Source organism: Cetorhinus maximus, chromosome 11, assembly GCF_964194155.1.
Source record: "Cetorhinus maximus chromosome 11, sCetMax3.hap1.1, whole genome shotgun sequence".
NCBI classification, from domain to species: domain Eukaryota; kingdom Metazoa; phylum Chordata; class Chondrichthyes; order Lamniformes; family Cetorhinidae; genus Cetorhinus; species Cetorhinus maximus.
In genome coordinates, this window is record NC_135889.1 from 114,985,186 (window position 1) to 115,005,863 (window position 20,678).

Below are 20,678 nucleotides of genomic sequence, written 5' to 3' on the forward strand. Positions count from 1 at the left end.
CAGTTTTATATTTCCTCTGTTTGTAGGTAAATTGATTTCATTATGGTTTATTTATAGAGAACTAACACTGCTGTAGCTCAACCAGATTAAATTGCAATCGTTAACTCAATATATTGCTTGAGTTTCTGTTCAAGGCAAAGACAGATTTTCCCCAAAAGGCATTAAGTTAATTAATTAAATCGATGACTGTGATCTCACTTCTAATTGTGATAAATATATATCTCCGCTCCTTCGAGCTGTTTTATCTATAATTATCTTTCTCTCGTTTTACTTTCTTTTAAATTAATTTTCTTCCCTTTTTGCCTTCCCCCAATTGAAATTGTTGACTCTTCCCAGAATAACAGCTGGAGTACTGTGTGCAGTTCTGGTTGCCACATTATAGGAAGGATGTCATTGCACTGGAGGGGGTGCAGAGGAGATTCACCAGTATGTTGCCTGGGATGAAACATTTAAGTTATGAAGAGAGGTTGGATAGACTTGGTTTGTTTTCATTGGAGCAGAGAAGACAGAGGGGCGACCTGATCGAGGTGTACAAGATCATGAGGGGCATGGACAGGGTGGGTAGGGAGCAGCTGTTCCCCTTAGTTGAAGGATCAGTCACGGGGGGGACATAAGTTCAAGGTAAGGGGCAGGAGATTTAGGGGGGATGTGAGGAAAAGCTTTTTTACCCAGAGGGTGGTGACGGTCTGGAATGCGCTGCCTGGGAGGGTGGCAGAGGCGGGTTGCCTCACATCGTTTAAAAAGTACTTGGATGAGCACTTGGCACGTCATAACATCCAAGGCTATAGGCCAAGTGTTGGTAAATAGGATTAGGTAGGTAGGTCAGGTGTTTCTAACATGTCGGTGCAGACTTGATGGGCCGAAGGGCCTCTTCTGCACTGTGTGATTCTGTGATTCTGTACAGGTGAGTGAATGCCAACAGGTATCTCATCCTAGTGACCATTCTGTTGCTGGTTTACGCCACTGCAGAATGGAACACAGCTAAGTCCAACTCCGGCATAACATATATCCACACGTGTTGTACTTCTAGCAGGAATGTTGGTCCATTGCCCTATGATTTTTCCTCCTCCCTGAGCCCAAGGAATGAAGGTCAAATGTAATATCCCAACTATTGCTTTGGTTACGATCAGCTCGCTTAGCACAGGCCAGGGATAGAGTGATAATTGCGCCTTTCAGCAGGTTATCCAAGTAAGGGGAGTGCCACAGCCAAGTCCCGTTCTGTCCTTACTCAAACTCTTTTCACCCAAGATCACTAAATAGTTATCACTAAAAAGATATTACTAATCTAGTAATAGAATGAGAGCTCTAGCAAATTGATCTCTTCCATAAGTTACTAAGCATAGTGGAAAATAATCCCACTTCTCCTTGGAAGCATGTCATACACGTTTCTAGGAAGGATGCGGAGTGAGGGTTCAGAAAAAATTTTACAAGAATAGTTCCGGAGTTGAGAGATTTCAGTTACCTGGACAGGTTGGCGAAGCTGGGGCTGTTTTGCACGGAGAAGCTTTAGAGGAGATTTGATAGAGGTGTTCAAAATCATGAGGGTTCTGGACAGAGTAGATATAGAAAAACTGGTCCCAATGGTGGAAGGGTTGAGAACCAGAGGGCACCGATTTCAGGTGACTGGCAAAAGAGCCAGAGGTGACATGGGGCGGGGAGTTTGTTTTTGTAGTGAGTGGTTAGGATCTGGAATGCAGTGAGAGTGTGGTGAGGCAGATTCAATCATAGCTTTCAAAGGGGAACTAAATAAGCACCTGAAGAGAAAGAAATTGCAGGGCAAAAATGCAGAGAAATGAAACAATCTGAGTAGCTCTTATTGGGAGATGGCATGGACACGATGGGCCAAACAGCCTTCTTCTGTGTTGTAACCATTCTACGATTTTCTGATTCTATCGTGCAACCGTGCATTGTCAGCCCTTAATTTTCTCTCTATTTATTTTAATGAATGAAAGAAATTGTGGTTTGGAGCACAGAAACAAAATTTGGATCCCAACTGTGTACCAATGTTGCTTCATTGGAAGACTTCCTAAATATCACAGTAATTACACTTCTTAAGTACTACAATGGCTGAAAGCACTTTGGGATGTCCTGAGGTCATGAAAGGCGCTATATAAATACAAGTCTTTATTTTCCTCTGTTCACCTCACAGATTAGGGCTTCAATTTAAGATTCTCCTGCTCTGTGGTGATCATCCACAAACTAGTACAGTTAACAGCTGACTGGTATCAAAGTAGCTAACGTTAGCTCAATCAACCTCTGGTGCAACTTTTCCCCCAATTCCTATAGATGTTGTTCTCTGAAGTGATTTGAAACACTATTGGTTCATAAATTTTAAAAACAAAATTGTTTGTCAATTTTCCGCTTCTCCCTTGACTTCTGCCCATTCCTTCCCATTCTGCCGCTGAACCCATGCCTTGCCCATGAGCTCCCCCAGAAATTTAAAAATTTTCATTACTGAGCCACTGATCTCATTCTAATCATGAAAAAAAACTACACTGTGCCCGAGCTGTTCAGCTGGAAAATGATGCCAGTCTGCTTTAATTAATTGTACAGATACTAGACACAGAATACACTTGGCATTTTTATCAATAGGCCGTTCCTTGCAGAATACCAGCCTCTGCTAGAACAGGCACTAATAACCTATGATAAACGGCACATTTCAGCAAAGATCTACACATTAATTATGGATGGGTATGATTTCAATCTATAAATATTTGGGTAGTCAACTTAGCATCCTTGGAATATTTACAGTCATTCAACAAATGTGAGATAACCAACATATATTTGATGTCAGAAACCACTCAGCAGGTATGCCCTACAGTTTCTGCTAAGCTAACACTACAAAATGCATGAGGAATTAATTGGCACCTCACCAAATGTTCCTTACACTGTAAACATTATTTTCTCTGAGACTTTCACTTCCAAGGATTGAACCAACATGCAAAGAGAAAAAGAAAACAATACCCCCAATGGATTTGTGTATATAAGCACTGTCTAGCATAGTAATGAAGCATACTGGGACTTGGGTTCCTGCCCTTGGGCTCGGAAGTATAACCGAAACACTGCCAGAGGACTCCATCACTTATCATTAGCCGGTGATCCATACTGAAAATACTATATTTTTGTATTTGTTCATGGAATGTGGGCATCACTGGAAAGGTCAGCATTTGTTGTCCATCCCTAATTTCCCTTGAGGAGGTGATAGTGATCTGCCTTCTTGAGCTTACACAGTCTGTGTGGTGCAGGTACACCCACAGGGCCATCAGGGAGGGCGTATGATATTCGCTGATGACCAAATTGAGCTTGTGCACCAAAGGTAAGCACCTGGGTAAGACAGTGAAAGGCAGGCTTGTAGGCAGGGAACTGCGTTGTAATGTGCTTTTAAGGATTATCATCATGACATCACTAGAAGGGAAATATGTCATGTGATCCAGCAAAAGTTTCACTTCTGCTTTGGGCAGAACACACACGCATAGCTCTGACGCCTTCAAGCTTTATACCTAAGCGTAACTGTTCTCATGTGCCAAGTCTTGAATAAATGAACCCACAATGTGTTTACCCAATCCTTTATGAGCTATTGGTGACTTGTGTCTTGTACAGTAAATAAGCCTTAGGTATATCATTCTAAAAATAATAGATGGTGATCAGCGATGGTAAGACAAGCAGCTTGGCTTCATTTCAGAGGAAATTCGATCCCTTCCCCCTACCCTACCCCCACTAGGGTTACCTGTCACTTGCTCGTCCTGCTTTCCACCCTTAACGTCACCATTAGCACATGCCATAGCTAATATCACCACCGTCAACACCCCTTTGTCCTTTTGTCTATGACATCTTTGGCAATCTCTTCTTTGCCTCCACCTATCACTGGCCCTCCATCCAGCTCTACCTGTCCCACCCACCTCAACCAGCTTATAGTTCATCTCATTTCTATTTTTTCTTGGTTCTGATGAAGAGTCATACGGACTCGAAATGTTAACTGTGTTCCTCTCCGCAGATGCTGTCAGACCTGCTGAGTTTTTCCAACTATTTTTATTTTTGTTTCAGATTTCCAGCAGCCGCAGTATTTTGCTTTTTATATGAGATCTCAGAAGCTCAGTTTCCCTATCCCTGCTTCTGCATCTCAGTTGCAAGTTCCCTTCTTATACAATAGAGTAACACCAGTGATCCTAAGGGAAAAAAACAGTAAAACTTGGAAATTAAGGTTACCAGTAAAACTTGTCCAAACTGATATTGAACACCTTAAAGTGGAACTCCAGTATTACTGGTGCCAGTATTACTGATATTTACTGGGACTTGACAATTTTGAACTGGTTTTTCCGGCAGCACTCAAATCAACACACTGAACCTCTGAAATAAAAACAGAAAATGCTGGAAAAACTCAGCAGGTCTGGCGGCATCTGTGGAGTGAGAAACAGAGTTAACGTTTTAAGTCCAGCGTGACTCTTCTCCAGGCTGAATCTCCTTTGTACAAGATTCCATGCTGGATTGTGGGATTACTGAATGTCTCCTGATCACACTAAGGGAGAGAATTCGCCGTTCAGTGGAAGAGTGATGCAAAACCCAGAAAAAGGACCTTTCTAATAAGGAGCCTCAACAGAAGTGCTATCTTGTCCTTCTCTTTAAGGTGTTGTTTTTCATTTGTTCATGGGATGTGAGTGTCACTGCCTAGGCCAGCATTTATTGCCCATCCCTAATTGCTCTCATTCAGAGGGCTGTTAAGAGTCAACCACATTGCTGTGGATCTGGTGTTACATGTAGGCCAGACCAGGCCAGACCTTCCCTAAAGGGCATTAGTGAACCAGATGGGTTTTTACAACTATCAGCAATGATTTCATGGTCATCATCAGACTTATCATTCCAGATTTTTATTGAATTCAAATTTCACCATCTGCCATGGTGGGATTTGAACCTGGGTCCCTATGAGCATTACCCTGGGTCTCTGGAATACAATACCACCATGCCACCACCTCCCTATAGCTGGCCTACTGTTTATGTTTCTGTTCTTACTTCAGATTTCCAGTTTTTGTGTTTTTCTTTCTGTTATCCCTTCTTAGTTGCTCCTCTGGTTAAGATCCTTGTCAATCTAGGTATTTGAATATAATAGGATTCCATTGTATGGAATACTGCATCACCATATCCACCTACCTGTGTTATTTATTTCCCTCTAAGATTCATTCTCTCCTATTGTTCAATGTATTTCCATGGGGCATCCATCTCTCCCTATCAGGTGTCAGTCTTGGCTCAGTAGCAGCCCTCTCACCTCTGAGTGAGAAGATCAAGGGTCCAAGCCCCCCTGCAGAGACTTGAACACACAATCTCCGTTGACACCTTTTTGCCAAGGGATTGTTTGAGTGAAGATGCCACTTTTTAGCCGAGATGTTAAACTGAGGACCTCCCTGCGTGGGTGCAAAAGATCTTTGAAGGTGAGCAGGGAAGTGCTCCCTGTGTCCCGCTCCAACATTTAGCCCTCAAAATTACTGAAAAAAAGACAGATTATTGGTCATCTATGTCATGATTATTTGTGGGACATTGTCTGCTAGAAGGCTGCTGTATTTCCATATCTTGCAACAGTGACTACATTTCGAAAGTATCCAATTGGCCGTGAAGAGTGTTTGGGCATCCTGAGGTAATGAAAAGCACTGCATAAGTGTAAGCTCTTTCATTTATGGTGGTATGGTATGTTACAGATCACTCAGAGAGTCTGAGTTGCTGTGGCAACATGCACAGTGCAGTCTGGAGCTATGCATAGTGATGACAGAGTCTCCAACTTTTTAATCCATCGCATGGCTGATCAGACACCTCTCCTGCTCTTACCACCTGATATGGCACATATTGGAAGGATTTGCAGGTTGATATTTAACCTGCTTTGCCATGTTATGAATACAGTTGCCTTAGCCATCAAATGCTGGGGTGGGACTTGAACTCAAAGCTTCTGACTCAGAGGCAGAGATTCTATCCACTGTACCACAAGACCCCCTTTCACTCATATTTTTCTGTAATGCTTTGGATGGTCGTTTCTACCCATTTATTTATTTCCTATCTAGGTTAACTCCTCCTATTTTTTTTTTCCTCTATATTCTAGTTGGCTCTCCCTTCACTTCTTCCAGCCCTTCTCCCCACCCCAACTGCTGTTCCTATTCAGTTCCCGTCTTCTTTATAGCCTCTTTTTACTTCTTCAAGTTCAAATTGCCTCGTTTGTACTTTTATTGGTCTCTTGTAATCTGCAGCTTCACCTACGTGTCAGGCCTTTTAATTTTCTCTCCAGTGTTCGGACCACTGTTTGATTTAATTTCCCTCTGAAGCCAAAGCCCATCCATCATTGTCTTTTACAGGCAGTGTTACCTGTAGGATCTTGTAGCTTTGCCTCCAGGTATTCATGGCTCTGTTCCGTTGGTTTTACAATCTTTCTGTTTCCTTTTGTCATCTACAGCTGGCTTTTATTAACTTTCTCAACCTTATTCACAGGAAGGTTTTTAATTTTGTTTCTCCTTTCTGAATCTTGCCATCTTTCAGATCCTGAATTCAGCCTCTTCTTTCTTTAATTTCTTTTTAAAAATTCAGTCATGGGTTGTAGGCATCATTGACAAGGCCAGAATATATTGCCTATCCCTAAGTGCCCTTGAGAAGTTGGTGACGACCTGCCTTCTTGAATCACCAGAACACAAAAAATGGGGGCGGGGGTAGGTCATATAGTTTTTCATGCCTGCTTCACCATTCAATACGATCATGGCTGATCTTGGGCTTCAGCACCACTTCCCTGCCTGTTTCACATACGCCTTCATTCCCTGAGAAACCAAAAATCTGTCTATTCCAACCTTAAATGTATTCAACAATGGAGCATCCACAGCCCTCTAGTGCAGATAATTGCAACGATTTACAGCCTTTTGAGTGAAGAAATTTTCCCTCACCTCAGTCCTAAATGATTGTCCCTTAACCTGAGTCTTTGCCCCTGTGTTTTAGATTCCTGACCAGCGGAAACAATCTCTCTGTCTACTCTATCAAGCCCCTTCAGAAACACATACTTTTCAATGTGAACGCCACTCATTCATCCAAACTCCAGAGAAAAAAGAGCCAATTTGCTCACCCTGTCATCGTAGAATAACTCCCTCGCTCCAAGGACCAATTTAGTGAACCTTTGCTGTACTGCCTCCAATATTTTTTGTTGAATGTGGAGACTAAAACTGCACACAGTACTCCAGATGTGGCCTCATCAAAACTCTGAACAACTTTAGCATTACTTACTTATTCCTGTACTCCAATTCCCTTGCAGTAAAGGCCAACATGCCATTTGTCTTCCTAATTGTTTGCTGCACCTGTATGTTAATTTTTTGCATTCCTTGTACAAGCCACCTGAGTCCCTTTGAACATCCAGACTTATCAGTTTCTCACTATTTAAAAAAACATTCAGCTCTTCTATTGTTTCCACCAAGCGAATAACTTCTCACTTCCCCACAATATAATCCATCTTCTTTCTTGTTGCCTACTCACTTAACCTATCTCTTTGCAGCCTCTCTGTGTCCTCCCCACAGCTTACCTTTCCACCTAGTTTGGTGTCACCAGCAAACTTAGATACATTATTCTCTATCCCTTAATTTAAGACATGAATATTGACTGTAAATAGCTGAGGCCCCAGCACTGATCCTTGCAGCAATGCACTATTCACTGCCTGTCAATTTGAAAAAGCCCTGTTTATGCCCACTCTCTGTCTTCTATGTTAACCAAACCTCTATCCATGCTAATGTATTACCCCCAACTCCATCTTGCCTATTAACCTTTTGTGTGGTACCTTATTTTTGGAAATTCAGGTATACTATATCTACTGGCTCCCCTTTATCTACCATGCTAGTTATATAATCAAAAAACTCTAGTAAATTTGTTAAACAGGATTTGCCTTTAGTAAAACCATGTTGACTTGTTCTAATCATACTATGCTTTTTTATGTGCATTGTTGACACTTTCTTAATAATGGGTTCCAGCATTTTCTCAACAACTGGTGCTAGGCTAACTGACCTGTAGTTCCCTGTTTTATCTCTCCCTCCTTTCTTGAAAAGTGGAGTAACATCTGCCAACTTCCAATCTGATGGGTGTGTTCCCAATTCCAACGAATTCTGGAAAATCACAGCCGGCGCATCTCTGCAACTATCTCCTTTAGAACCCTAAGATGGCCCTGGGGATTTGCCCTAAAGTTTCTCCAGTACTTCATCTCTACTGATATTAACCTCCCTAATTTCCTCACTCTTTTTAGCCCCTGGTTTACCATCTATTTCTGGAATGAAACTTGAGTCTTGTACTGTGAAGACAGACATAAAATATTTGTTGAATGGCTTTCGTTCCCTCATTTCCCATGATAACTTCTCCTGTCTCTGATTCCAATGGACCGACCAAAGATACATTCCAGAATCACTGCAGTCCCTGTGGCATAGATATACCCATCGTGCCGTTAGGGAGGCAATTCCAGAATTTTCACCCAGTGACAGTGAAAGAACGGCGATATGTTTCCAAGTCAGGATGGTGTGTTAGTTGGAAGGGAATTTGAAGGTGGTGGTGTTCCCAGGCACCTTCTCCCCTCATCCTTCTAGGTGGTAGTGGAATTGGAATGTGCTATCAAGCTGGCTTGGTGAGCTGCTGCACTGCATTTTGTAGATGATACACACTGCAGCCACGATGTGCCAGTGATGGAGGGAGCGAATGTTTTTTAAGGTGATGGATGGGGAGCCAATCAAGCAGACTGTTTTCTCCTGGATGGTCCTGAGAGTGATTTTTTTTTTTCTGTAACTAATAATCTGCTACCTATTCTTTCTGTATGAGAAGGCTTCCCCACTGGTAAAATTATTAGTTAGCTCTAGGTCCTATCTGCCCTCATTCACTAATTGTCATTTTCCATTTTTGTGTGCATATTGTGCCGCAGGGAGTTTGCAGAATACTAGGTAATTGCCATTTCCCATGTTTATATCACTGCACAAACGAAGATCGGATCCTCGTTCTCCCCCAATCTCCTACTGCTGCCATGTGATCAAACTGATAATCATTGAGACCATGTATTGAGACAGCACTTTTGCATCTTCAGGATATCCCAAGGCACTGCAGAGTCAATGAATGATTCATTTTGCTGGAGTGTGCTCACAGCTGTTATGTCAGCAAGTTAATAAAAGAAGTTAATTTTAAACAGAAGTTTGAATATTTTCTCTGTTGGTAATCGATAAACACAACTCATTTAACTGCACAGCATGTTTCCTTACTCACCATTGCTGCACAAAACAGCTGCCATATATTCCTGGTAATAGGAGTCCGCGTAAAGCAGCACACTTGGAGTGTGTGTGGTCCGGAAGCTGAACTCAATGTTCTCCCTCGAAAGCGTCATGTCTGAGTAAATGGCGGACAAGTGGGTGCTGACATTTTTGCCAATTCCATAAGATTCGTGGAAATTATAAATCAAAGATGTCCCAGCTTCCAGGATTGCAGAAACCTCTGAAATTTAAAAAAAAAAGATGAAGCACTGTCAGCAAGGGTTTGATATAAAATAATCAATCGTGGATCCAGCAGGAGTAGAAGGTCCTTCAGCCTATTGAGCCTGTACCAGCACTTTGAAAGATCTATCCAGTTAGTCCCATTCCCCTGCTCCTTCCCCATAACTTTGCATACCTTTCCCCTTCAAGTATTTATCCAATTCTCTTTTGAAAGTTATTATAGAATCTGCTTCCACCTCTTTAAGATCACAACAACTCGCTGCGTAAATAAAAATTCTCCTCCCCCTCCCCTGGTTCTGATACCAATTACCCTAAGCTTCTGTCCTCTGGTTACTGAATTTCTGCCACTGGAACCAGTTTTCCACAATCAGACCGGGCTTGGTGGTGTAGTGGTAATGTTACTAGTAACCTCAGGGGATTATGAGTTCAGATCCTACTCTGAAGAATTTGAATTTGTTTTAAAGAAAAGAAAATCTGGAATTATAAGTTAAACTGTCCATGATAGTTGTTGGATTGTCATAATAACCTAACTGATTCACTAATATCCTTGCATTCCAAATTTTAACCGCTCTCTGTGTGGAGAAAGTTTGTCCTCATGTCTCCATTGCTTCTTTTGCTTATTATCTTAAATCTGTGCCCTCTGGTTTTCGATCCTTCCACCAATTGGAACAGTTTCTCCCTATCTACTCTGTCCAGGCCCTTCATGATTTTGAATAGTTCTGTCAAATCTCCTCTCAACCATCTCTTCTCCAAGGAAGAAGGTCCCAACTTTTCCAATCTATCTATGTAATTGAAGTTCCTCACCCCGGAACCATTCTCACAAATCTTGTCTGCCCTCTCTCTAATGCTGAGTCAGAATAGTTGATAAAAGCAAAAAACTGCGGATGCTGGAAATCCAAAACAAAAACAAAAATAGCTGGAAAAACTCAGCAAGTCTGGCAGCATCTCCGGAGAGGAACACTGGTTAACTGGTATTTTATAAAAACCCTCCAGGTATTTTTGTTTTTGTTTCAGAATAGTTGATATTGTTCTGTTGTTTCATTACTCTGAATTTGTCTTGCCCACCTTTAGAAGGGATGTGTGATTTCAGTTATTTTGCAGTACATTGAATATTATCCTGGGGGCTACCTTTATGGACTCAGTATTCTTCTGCACACAAGTTTACTGTTAGGTTGCTCAGAGTGGATATTTTGTTTGAAATTTAAATTCAAAGATTGGATCACACCAGAAGACATTGATTTGTCCTTCTCTCTCAGTTGCTGCTATGGAGATCCAGCATTACTTTATTTTTGAAGAAGAGTCTTACGGACTCAAAACGTTAACTCTGTCTTTCTCTCCACAGATGCTGTTAGACCTGCTGAGTTTTTCCAGCATTTTCTCTTATTTATTACTATCTTCTTATTGCGTTGTGTTTGGTGCTATTGTGATGTGTGTTCTCTTGTGTATTGGACAGTAGCACCACAGTATCATCACTGAGGGGATTGGACACAAAGGACCAGAGTTTCCCATTAGAGGTGAGAATCAGGAGGCAGGATTAATCATGGCTTGCAATCCCCCCTCCATTGGCAGCCTGCTAAATGGTGGAGTTTTCGTGGGGATGAGGCATTAAACTGAGGCACCATCTGTTTGCTCAGGTGGACTTTAATGATCCCATGTTACTCTTCAAAGAAGATTAAGAATTTCATGTCCTGGCCCGCATTCATAAGAGCATAACATCCTAGAGATGTTCTGCCACCAAATTAGTGGCTGGTGGGGTGAGGAGAGGGGGAGGTGGAATGAAGGCGAGACACCAGGGAAGCGGAATTGGCAGCCATTGCTGTGGCTGCCACCTTTGCTGGTCTTAAAAAAATAAAAAAGGATCCCCATTTTCAAAGTGGCCAGCGGCAAAGGACGAGCTGGGATCGGATAGGATAGGCCCAAGATAGGATAGGGAAAAATTGGTTATTAAAATTTCACTGCTATTCAATAGTTTCTTGTCCAAACTTGCACTTTCTTCCATCAAATAAAACATTTCCAGTGCTGCTCTGCTGCCTCTGTTCCCGTCATGCAGGCTGGAGCTGGGTAGCTTCAGGGAGCTCCGAATGTCTGCCCGTACCCATGAAAATCTCAAAGTCAGAAGCTGAGCTTTTAACAAGCTGCCTAATGACCTCGACACACCTAATTAACGAGGCGGGTGACTTCACTTTCATGCCCACCCCACTCCTCACACTCCCCCCTGTCCTCAGGGCACGTCAGCAGAGGTGGGGATGAAGGCGGGAGGCCGGAATGCAGGCTGCTAGCAATACTGATTTTGAATTGTCCTGCCACAATTCGGGATGGGAAAACCTGGCCCAAAATCCTGCTGACAGTGTAGTTGGCGTAGCAGGCGCTGCACTCTTCTATTTGTCACAAATGTACCAATCATACACCAAGGATGGACAAAACAATAATGTGGGTTCTTTATTTGAAGATAAGACTATATACAGACAATATTAAATTGGAGGCTATGAAGACAGGTCTGACCTGCAGGATTGCTGCTGCACGCTGTCTGCAGAGTCATGGGATTATACATCACACCCTGTCTTTTGATGGGCAGTGATGGACAGCAGTTTAAGATACGATCCTTTAAAGGTACATGTACATCAGATCATAACAGCAAGGAGGAATCACAAGCAGCAGATTTGAATGTCACTGAACAAAATCCACACGCACCCATTTCTGATAGTCACCCCCAATATGACCATTCATTTCCATCTATTTTCAACAGTTTATAAATCAAGTAACCCAGCCATAGAAAGAAGAGCCACAGTGACTCCTTATCTTGTCCACCATCCTGCATTATAGTCTTTAGTTCTGACAGGTAAATGTGCAGGTGGGCCATTTAGCAGCTGTGAATAAAAGCTTTAACATTTGCACTGAAGTTCTGTCTGTGTATTTTGTGGTTCCTAGTTAGTTATACTATTTGAATTCTTCATTCTGTAGGAGGAGCAGTTTTGAGTAGTTTCTTTGAGATGGGTTATAGGGTAAGTGGGCTCTATGAATTGTGGATTCTCCCAAAACTCCATGTCCAGCTTTAGGTGCAAAATACAGAGGAAGAGCTGATGGTTCAAGCTCTGTGCCAGGCCTTGAACTCATAACCTGGGCTGACAATCCAGCAGAGTACTAAGAGAGTGCCACGTTTCAGATGAGGCATTAAACTGAGGCACCATCTGTTTGCTCAGGTGGACTTTAATGATCCCATATTACTCTTCAAAGAAGATTAAGAATTTCATGTCCTGGCCCGCATTCATAAGAGCATAAGAATTGGGGGCAGGAGTTGGCCATAAGGCCTCTTGAGCCTACTTTGCCATTTAGTAAGATCATGGCTGATCGTTAGCCTCAACTCCACCATCCCACCCAATCCCCATGTCTTCCGATTCCCCCAGAGCCCAAAAGTCTATCAATCTTAGCCTTGAATCTATTCAATAACTCAGCATCCACAGCTCCATGGATACGAACATTCCTTTCTCAATTAATACTCCCAAATAAGTGAAACAAATTAATTGATCATTCTTTTGAATGAAGTTTCTGTGGGGTAAAAATAAAGATTGATTGCATTTCCGCTACATGACAACTCCAAAACCAATTTCAATTACACCTCATTTGGACCGACCTTTTGTTTCTATACTTTGTAGGATTATGGGGAATCAACAGCAGAATGGGATCAATTGTATAGCTCTTTTAAAGAGCCAGCACAGGCACTGTGGGCTGAATGGCCTTCTTCTGTGCTGTCTGATGATGACCACGAAACTGTTGCCGATTGTTGTAAAAATCCAGCTGGTTCACTAATGTCCTTTAGGGAGGGAAATCTGCCATCCTCACCTGGCCTGGCCTACATGTGACTCCAGGCCCACAGCAACGTGGCTGACTCTTAAAGTGCCTTATGAACAAGGGCAATTAGGGATGGGCAATAAATGCTGGCTGAGCCAGTGATGCCCACATCCCATGAACGAATAAATAAAAACAATTCCATAGTTGCCACCTTATCACCTCCTTTTGCCTTGCACCATCATCATTTTTTGTCATTTAACCACCCCTGCCTTCCGCCCTCTCACTGACCTCTTCCTTTTGCTCTTCCAGGTCCATTCATCTCTTAACAGCCACCAGTTCTGATGAAAGATCATTCTGTTTCAACTCTGTTTCTCTCTCCAGAGATGCTGCCTAACCTGTTAACTGTTTCCAGCATTTTCTGTTTTTGCTACAAAACAGAAGTCATTGGCCGTGAAGTGGCATAAGATGCTTTTGATGCAGGAAATCTGTGTGACTGAGGCTTCTTCCTTTGTTGAAATAAACTGCCTTCTCTTTATAACTTCTCTTTTGGGACCCAGGAGGCAACTCAGCTAAATCCACTTCTACTCTAGGCTCCCTACATACCAAGAGCAAGACCTCTGTTGTTGAGTATCATTTCTTTTGAAGATAACTGTTGGCACCTGTGTTTAAATGTTCCATCCCAAGCATGAGGTTCAACTTGGGTCACATCTTCTATCGTGTGTGTTAACGCTTTATTATCCTTTAGGAATTGCCTGAGCTGGACTGTATTTTCTCAATAGAGCTGTAGAGCTGTTGACAGTCCCTCCCAACTTTATGCGCTCAACTTTGATCTTAAAGACAGTGATAGAAAATACTCGGGGTGATACTAGACAGTGTTGCATTCATTAATAAACCTCGCAATGCATGTGCATGGGATTGCTGTCTGCTCAGTTAAGGGGGAAGGGGTCTTAAAGTCACTGAATTGAAATGGGCTGATGGTTTTGTTCAAATTGTGAAGGTGATTTTTAAATAAATGCATTCATGCGTTGCCTAAAAGGCTGAATTATGAGAGGAGGCTTGTATTCCCTTGAGTATAGAAGATTATGGGGCAATCAAATTAATGAGTTTTCAAGAACATTAAGAACTGGTAGGGTGAATAAAGAGAAACTATTTGCTCTGGTGGGAGAATCCAGAGCAAGGTGACACACCCTTAAAGTTAGAACAAGGCTGTTCAAGGGTGATGTCGGGAAGCATTTCTTCACTCAAAGGGTAGTGAAAATCTTGAACTCTCTCCTCCAAAAAAAAGCTGCCGAGGCTGAGGGGCAGTTGGGAATTTCAAAACCGATTTTGAGCGATTCTTATTATTATTTTATGAGCTGGAGAATCAAGGTGGGTAGATGGAGTTAAGATACAAATCAACCATGATTAATTTGAATGGCAGAACGGGGGCTAAATGGCTTACTCTTGATCCTACTTGATAAATGGGCATGGTTTGACTTGGACAGATATTGCATTCCTTTATTGGCTTGAAATCCTGGAACTCTCCACCCACCCCATGGGAGGCGGTGGAGTAGTGGTATTGTCACTAGACTAGTACTCCGGATACCCAGGGTAATTCTCAGGGATGCAGGAACTCAGGGGACCTCAGGTTCCCAGGTTCTCATTCGCAGGGGACCCGGGTTTGAATCCCACCATGGCAGATGGTGAAATTTGAATTCAGTGAAAAATATGGAATTAAAAGCCTAATGATGACCATGAAGCCATTGTCGCTTGTTGTAAAAGCCCATCTGGTTCACTAATGTCCTTTACGGATGGAAATCTGCCATCCTCACCAGCTCTGGCCTATATGTGACTCCAGATCCATAGTAATGTGGTTGATGCTTAAATACCCTTAACTGCACAATGCCCTGACTCTTAAATGCGCTCTGAAATGGCCTAGCAAGCCACTCAGTTCTCAAGGGCAATTAGGGATGGGCAATAAATGCTGGCCCAGCCAGTGATGCCCACATTCCATGATTGGGCGGGGGGATTGGGCAGTGGCTTCAACAACTGGGCTGCCATGGTTCATGAAGGCACCTCACCATCAGCTTCTTAAGGGATAACTAAGGATTGTCACTAAATATTGGCTTTGACAGTGTGGTCCCAAAAGTCAATAATAATTTTTCTTTGTAAATTCCCATTGACCACTGGATCAGATTTCCCTCCATTGCAACTTTCAGTCATTAATATGTCTGTATGCAATTTTCCAAGCATTATGTGCCCTCTTTATTCATCCTGCCAAAATTTACTCACACTTACCTATATCGAAGCCAATTGGCCAATCACAACCAGTTCAGGGCTTGAGCAAAACAACCTAGGCTGACTCTCCAGTGAAATACTGACAGAGTGCTGCACTGTTGGAGGCACCATCTTTCAGAAGAGGTGTTAAACCAAGTCTGCCCCCTCAGGTGGATGTAAAAGATCCCGTGGCATTATTTTGAAAAATAGCGAGGGAAGTTTTCCCATTGTCCTGACTAATATTTAACCCTCAATCAACGTCACAAAAAACAGATCATTTGGCCATTATCACGTTGCTATCGCTGGGAGCTTGCTGAGCGCAAACTGGCTGCTGCGATTCCAACATTACAACAACGATTCCACTTCAAAAAGTATTCCAATGGCTGTAAAGAGTTTAGGGATATCTGGTGGTTGTATAAGGTGCTATGTAAGTGCAAGTTTTGCTTTTTAGTCAATTTTGTATTCACCGTCCCTTTAACGCCAGGGTTTTTAATTTTACTTACAAGTCCTACTCCCTCCCTAAAGTGTGGACGCAATATTCTGACTGAGGGCTAACCAGTGATTTTGAAAGATTTATCATAATTTCCATGTTTTCTGTTCTATACGTCTATTTATAAAGTCCAAGTTCCAGTATGCATCATCAGCAACCTTATCAATTTAGCTTGCTATTTTCAAAGATTTGTGTCTGTCAAACTCCAGGTCTCTGTTTCGTCTCCCCCACTTAATTGATATTTTCTATTCTCATTCTTCCTTCCTTGTCTCCGAATGGGGTACATCCTAGGCAACTGAGGAAAGCAGAACTTCACACTGTGTCAGTTCTGGTTCAGTAGTAGCTTGCTTGTCTTTGAAGTCGGGAAGTCGTAGGTTAAGGTTTCGCTTGAACACATAGGGCAAAATTTTCCCTCCGTCGGGGGGGAAGAGCGGGAGCGGGCGCATGCGCGGGGAAGAGCGCACAGATCTCCCAGAGGCTAAGTGCTGCCTCAGGGAGATCAGCTCAGATTTTCAACTTTTAATAAAGGAGTTTAAAAATTTTCCCTACCATGTCCCCTCACGTGACAGTGTCCCATGAGTTGGGACGTGCCCATAACTCTTATTTAAACCTTTCATTAAAATATAAATACCCTCATGAAGCCTCACCCCGCCAGTGGATGAGGTTTCATGTTTTTTCACAAGCCCGCCAGGGCTTCCGGCCTGCCCGCCAACCTTAAGGTTGGACGGGCAGGTCCATTAATGAGCTGAATTGGTTTCCCAATGGCCTTAACAGGCCGTTGACAGGTCGGCGGGCGGGCATCTGACTCGGTTGCACCTCCGCCAACCTGAAAATGGAAATGACGCGGGATGACGACCGGAGTTCCACCCAACGTCACCCCGCATCATTTTACACGTCGGCGAGAGGGCCCCGCCCCTGCTCGCCAACCGGAAGGTCCTGCCCGAAGGCTCTTCTAGCCTCCAGATCATCGAAGATTGGACCTACGACTGAAGTGTGCAACTGGGCCTTGTGGAAATCCTGACATGCTGACCTAATGGGAATTGCCCGCGAAGCTCCAACCTCCGATGAGCAATTCCCCTGTTCCCTGGGACCCTCCAGGAATGTCACCGACTCCGAGTTACAGTCAGAGACTTCTGACAGTTCCATGGTATTTAGCTGGATGGTAACCCAGAGAATGTTAGACAGATTGAAACCTAGTCCAACTCCTGGATAGCTACAGAATGGACTCGCACTGACCCCCTGATTGCCCCCAAGGCTCGACTACCATCTCACCCACCTGCCACCTCATCCGGCTTCCACCCAATCCACCTTACGCCTCACCCAATTACCACCTCACCTAGTCACTTTACTCATTTCCCACCCTACCCACTTACCACCTCACCCACCTGCCACCTCACCCACCGGCCACTTCACCCACCTGCTACCTCACCACCTTCCACCCGAACCACCTTACACCTCACCCAACTACCGCCTCACCTACTTGTCACTTTACCCATTTGCCACCTTACCCACTTACTACCTCACCCACCTGCCACCTCACCACCTGCCACCTCATCCACTTATCACCTCACCCACCATCCACCTCACCCACCTCCTACCCAACCCGCCTATGACCTCACTCACCTACCACCTCACCCCCTGCCACCTTACCCAGCTACCACATCACAAACCTGCCACCTCACCCACCTACCACTCTACCTACCTACCAACTCACCTGCATGCCACCCTACCCGCCTACCACTCACCCAACAGTCACTTCACCCACCTCCCCCCTACCCACTTTACCTGCCCTACCCATTAACCTAGTTACCTACCCACCCTACCACTCTACCCACTCACTCATTCATCCACTCACCCATTCACCAACATTGAAGCTGGACCTTTAAACTTACCACTTGGCAGCTGGTGCCATAAAAAGGGGTGTCTCCTGTCTTCCTACACCACATGGACTGCAGCCATTCAGGAAAGCAGCTCATCACCACCTTCCCAAGGGCAATTAGGGATGGGCAATAAATGCTGACCTAGCCAGCAACACCCAAATCCCGTGAGCAAATTAAAAAAAAAAGTTCTTCCAGTCTCATGGACAACAGCAGTCCCTCAACTAACATTAATTAGAGAAGGATCAATTCTCTACTTATTTCTTTCACTATTGTTCGAGACAACTTGCTGTGCAGGAATCTAGTTCCCTGGATAGTGGCTGCATTTCAAGTGTACATCATTGACTGTGACACATTTTGTGCTCTCCTGTGGTTGAGACAGGCACTATATAAACACAAGTTGTTGAATTATTTTTCTTATTTGTTTTGCCTGAACTATTCCCAGGGCTGGAAAAGCTGAAAATCTTCCTTAAATGCCCCAAAACCCAAACAGATATTGAAGAGGGCGAATAAGAATTTCAGACATTTCAAATGACTCCGGAGAGCTGTAAAATATGAATCAATTTCATTCTTAAGATATAGGTTTTATTTTTCAGATATTTTCCTCTTACCCTGAAATAGGTGGTTCGACCTATAGGGCACTGTGAAGCCTTCTGGAGGATTGTGCTGTTAGCTACCTCGAGGCATGAATTCTTCATTAGCCAAATCTCTGTATTATTTATGACATCATGAAATTATAATTATTTCTGTCGCATCAGTTCGTTATGACTGACTCCTGGATAAAGCTGCTTTATTTTACCAACAATTATCATATATGTTCGAGTTTTATCACCTCAGTTGATTTAAAAGTTGGCTATTCGAATAAAAGCAGAGCTGATAAAAGGTCCCATCTGAAAAATTAGCCTTTCTCTCGCTTTCGGATGCCGACGGACATGCTGATCATGTCAGCTACTTCCTGTTTTTACTTCAAGTTTGCAGGATTCAAGATTTTTCTTTTAATCTGGGCTATTTTAAACAACAGACTTGCATCTTGAGGAAAATTGCATGATAGTTACAGGGGGGCAGGGCCATTTGAACTTCTAGCTCACCCAGCCAGAAAAATATATGTCTTTCCAATAGATTCTTAAACAATTGCACGGCTTTCATTTCTGCTAGCAAGTATTTTATTCCTATACCACAGGGACTTTGTGAGGGTTGGCTATGTGTAATAGGTGATTCCTCATTTTGCCCATGCATTGTCATAGTGACAACACTTCTAAAGGTCTTTCATTGAATGCGATACCTACATTAAAAAAAAATTGTATTTAGACAGCGCCTTTCACGACCACCAGATGTCCCAAAGCATTTTACAGCCAATGAAGTGCTTTTAAAGTGTGGTCACTGTTAGGCTGTAGGTAATTTGTGCACAGTAAGCTACCAAAAACTGCAATGTGACAATGTGACCAGATAATCTGTATTTGTGATATTGATTGAGTGATAAGTACTGGCTAGGACACCTATTTTTCTTCAAAATAGTGCCATGGGATCTTTTACGTTCACCCGAGAGAGTGACCGGGGCCTTTATTTTAACATTTCATCCAAAAAATAGTACCGCTAAATGCACAGTGCTCCCTCGATATGGCACAGGAGTGTCAGCCTTGATTTTTTTGCTCAAGTCTAAGACTGGGACATGAATCCACAACTTTCTGTCTCAGTGGCAAGAGTGCTCCCAACTGAACCACAGCTAACACTTATTTGAGTATGAACACTTCAAGGTCTTAAGGGCCTTTTCAACCTCACCTTTAATGATTTCAGCATCATTCATGAAATGTGTCACCCATTTCATCTCCCTATATGTGTTATTTTATATTAGTCTATGTTGTTTATGACAACTGTTCTTTCCACATGTACATTTGGTCCAACTCATCCTGTCATTTCTGAGCCGCACCCTCTGATTCCAATGGCCTCCTAGTTTGAGAAAAGTAGTGGTCCCTACATTGACTCCTGGTGCTCTGATCTCACCATATCCCTTTGGTGTTGGTGGTACACTGTCACCTTGAGTTAGACAACCATGGTTTAAGACTTATTCCAGAGATCTGAGTGCGAAATATAGATTGATGCCCCAGTGCATTGCTGAGGGGATACTTCACTGTCAGAGGTGCGGTCTTGCAGAAGAAACGTTAAACTGAATCCCTAGCTGCCCTCTGAAGCGGAGAGCAAGAGATTGCTCCCAATAACCTGCCCGATATCTATCCCTCAAACAACATCGCTAAAACTCTGGTCAATTAACTCATTGCTGTTTGTGAGACCTTGCTGTGCACAAAATGGTTGCACCATTTCTTAACTTACAACAGTGACTACATTTCAAAAGCACTCAATTGGTTTTAGACTTCTTTGACAACAATTTTATGTTATGAAAGGTGCTATACAAATGCAAGTTCCTTCTTTTATCTATGTTGAAGAACAGGCTGGTGTTGTTGAGGAAAGAACTTTATTGTTGGCATCTTGGATGAAAGTGGTTTTGCTGCTTCACTTGCTCCTGAATCCTGTTAGTCCTTTACAACCAGTGATGAAGGGTGAGCACAGTACTGTAAACCCTTACCCCTCATGTGATCCACGTTACTTGAAGGCAGTGAAAGGGAACAGGAACAAACTTCCTTGTGAGCTGCCCGAGAAAATTGCTTGACCATCTCCCGAGCCCCAGGCACCCGTCTCCCCAAGACAGACCAAGAAATTCCCCACCCCCTGACCACAGATGTGCTCCATAGCCACTTGGAAAGAAACCAAAGGCCTCATGCCCCCTGCCATTCGTTCCACTAT

At 43.1% G+C, this 20,678-nt stretch overlaps 1 protein-coding gene across 1 annotated transcript in view; it reads right to left on the bottom strand.

Annotated features, from left to right (window-relative positions):
• LOC144686222 (contactin-associated protein-like 5) overlaps positions 1 to 20,678 on the bottom strand; it is a 304,622-nt gene that overhangs the window by 160,096 nt on the left and 123,848 nt on the right. The window contains exon 6 of the mRNA XM_078551312.1: positions 9,244 to 9,468. Coding sequence (XP_078407438.1) covers positions 9,244 to 9,468 — 225 coding nt within the window. The remainder of the gene's footprint in view (positions 1 to 9,243; positions 9,469 to 20,678) is intronic.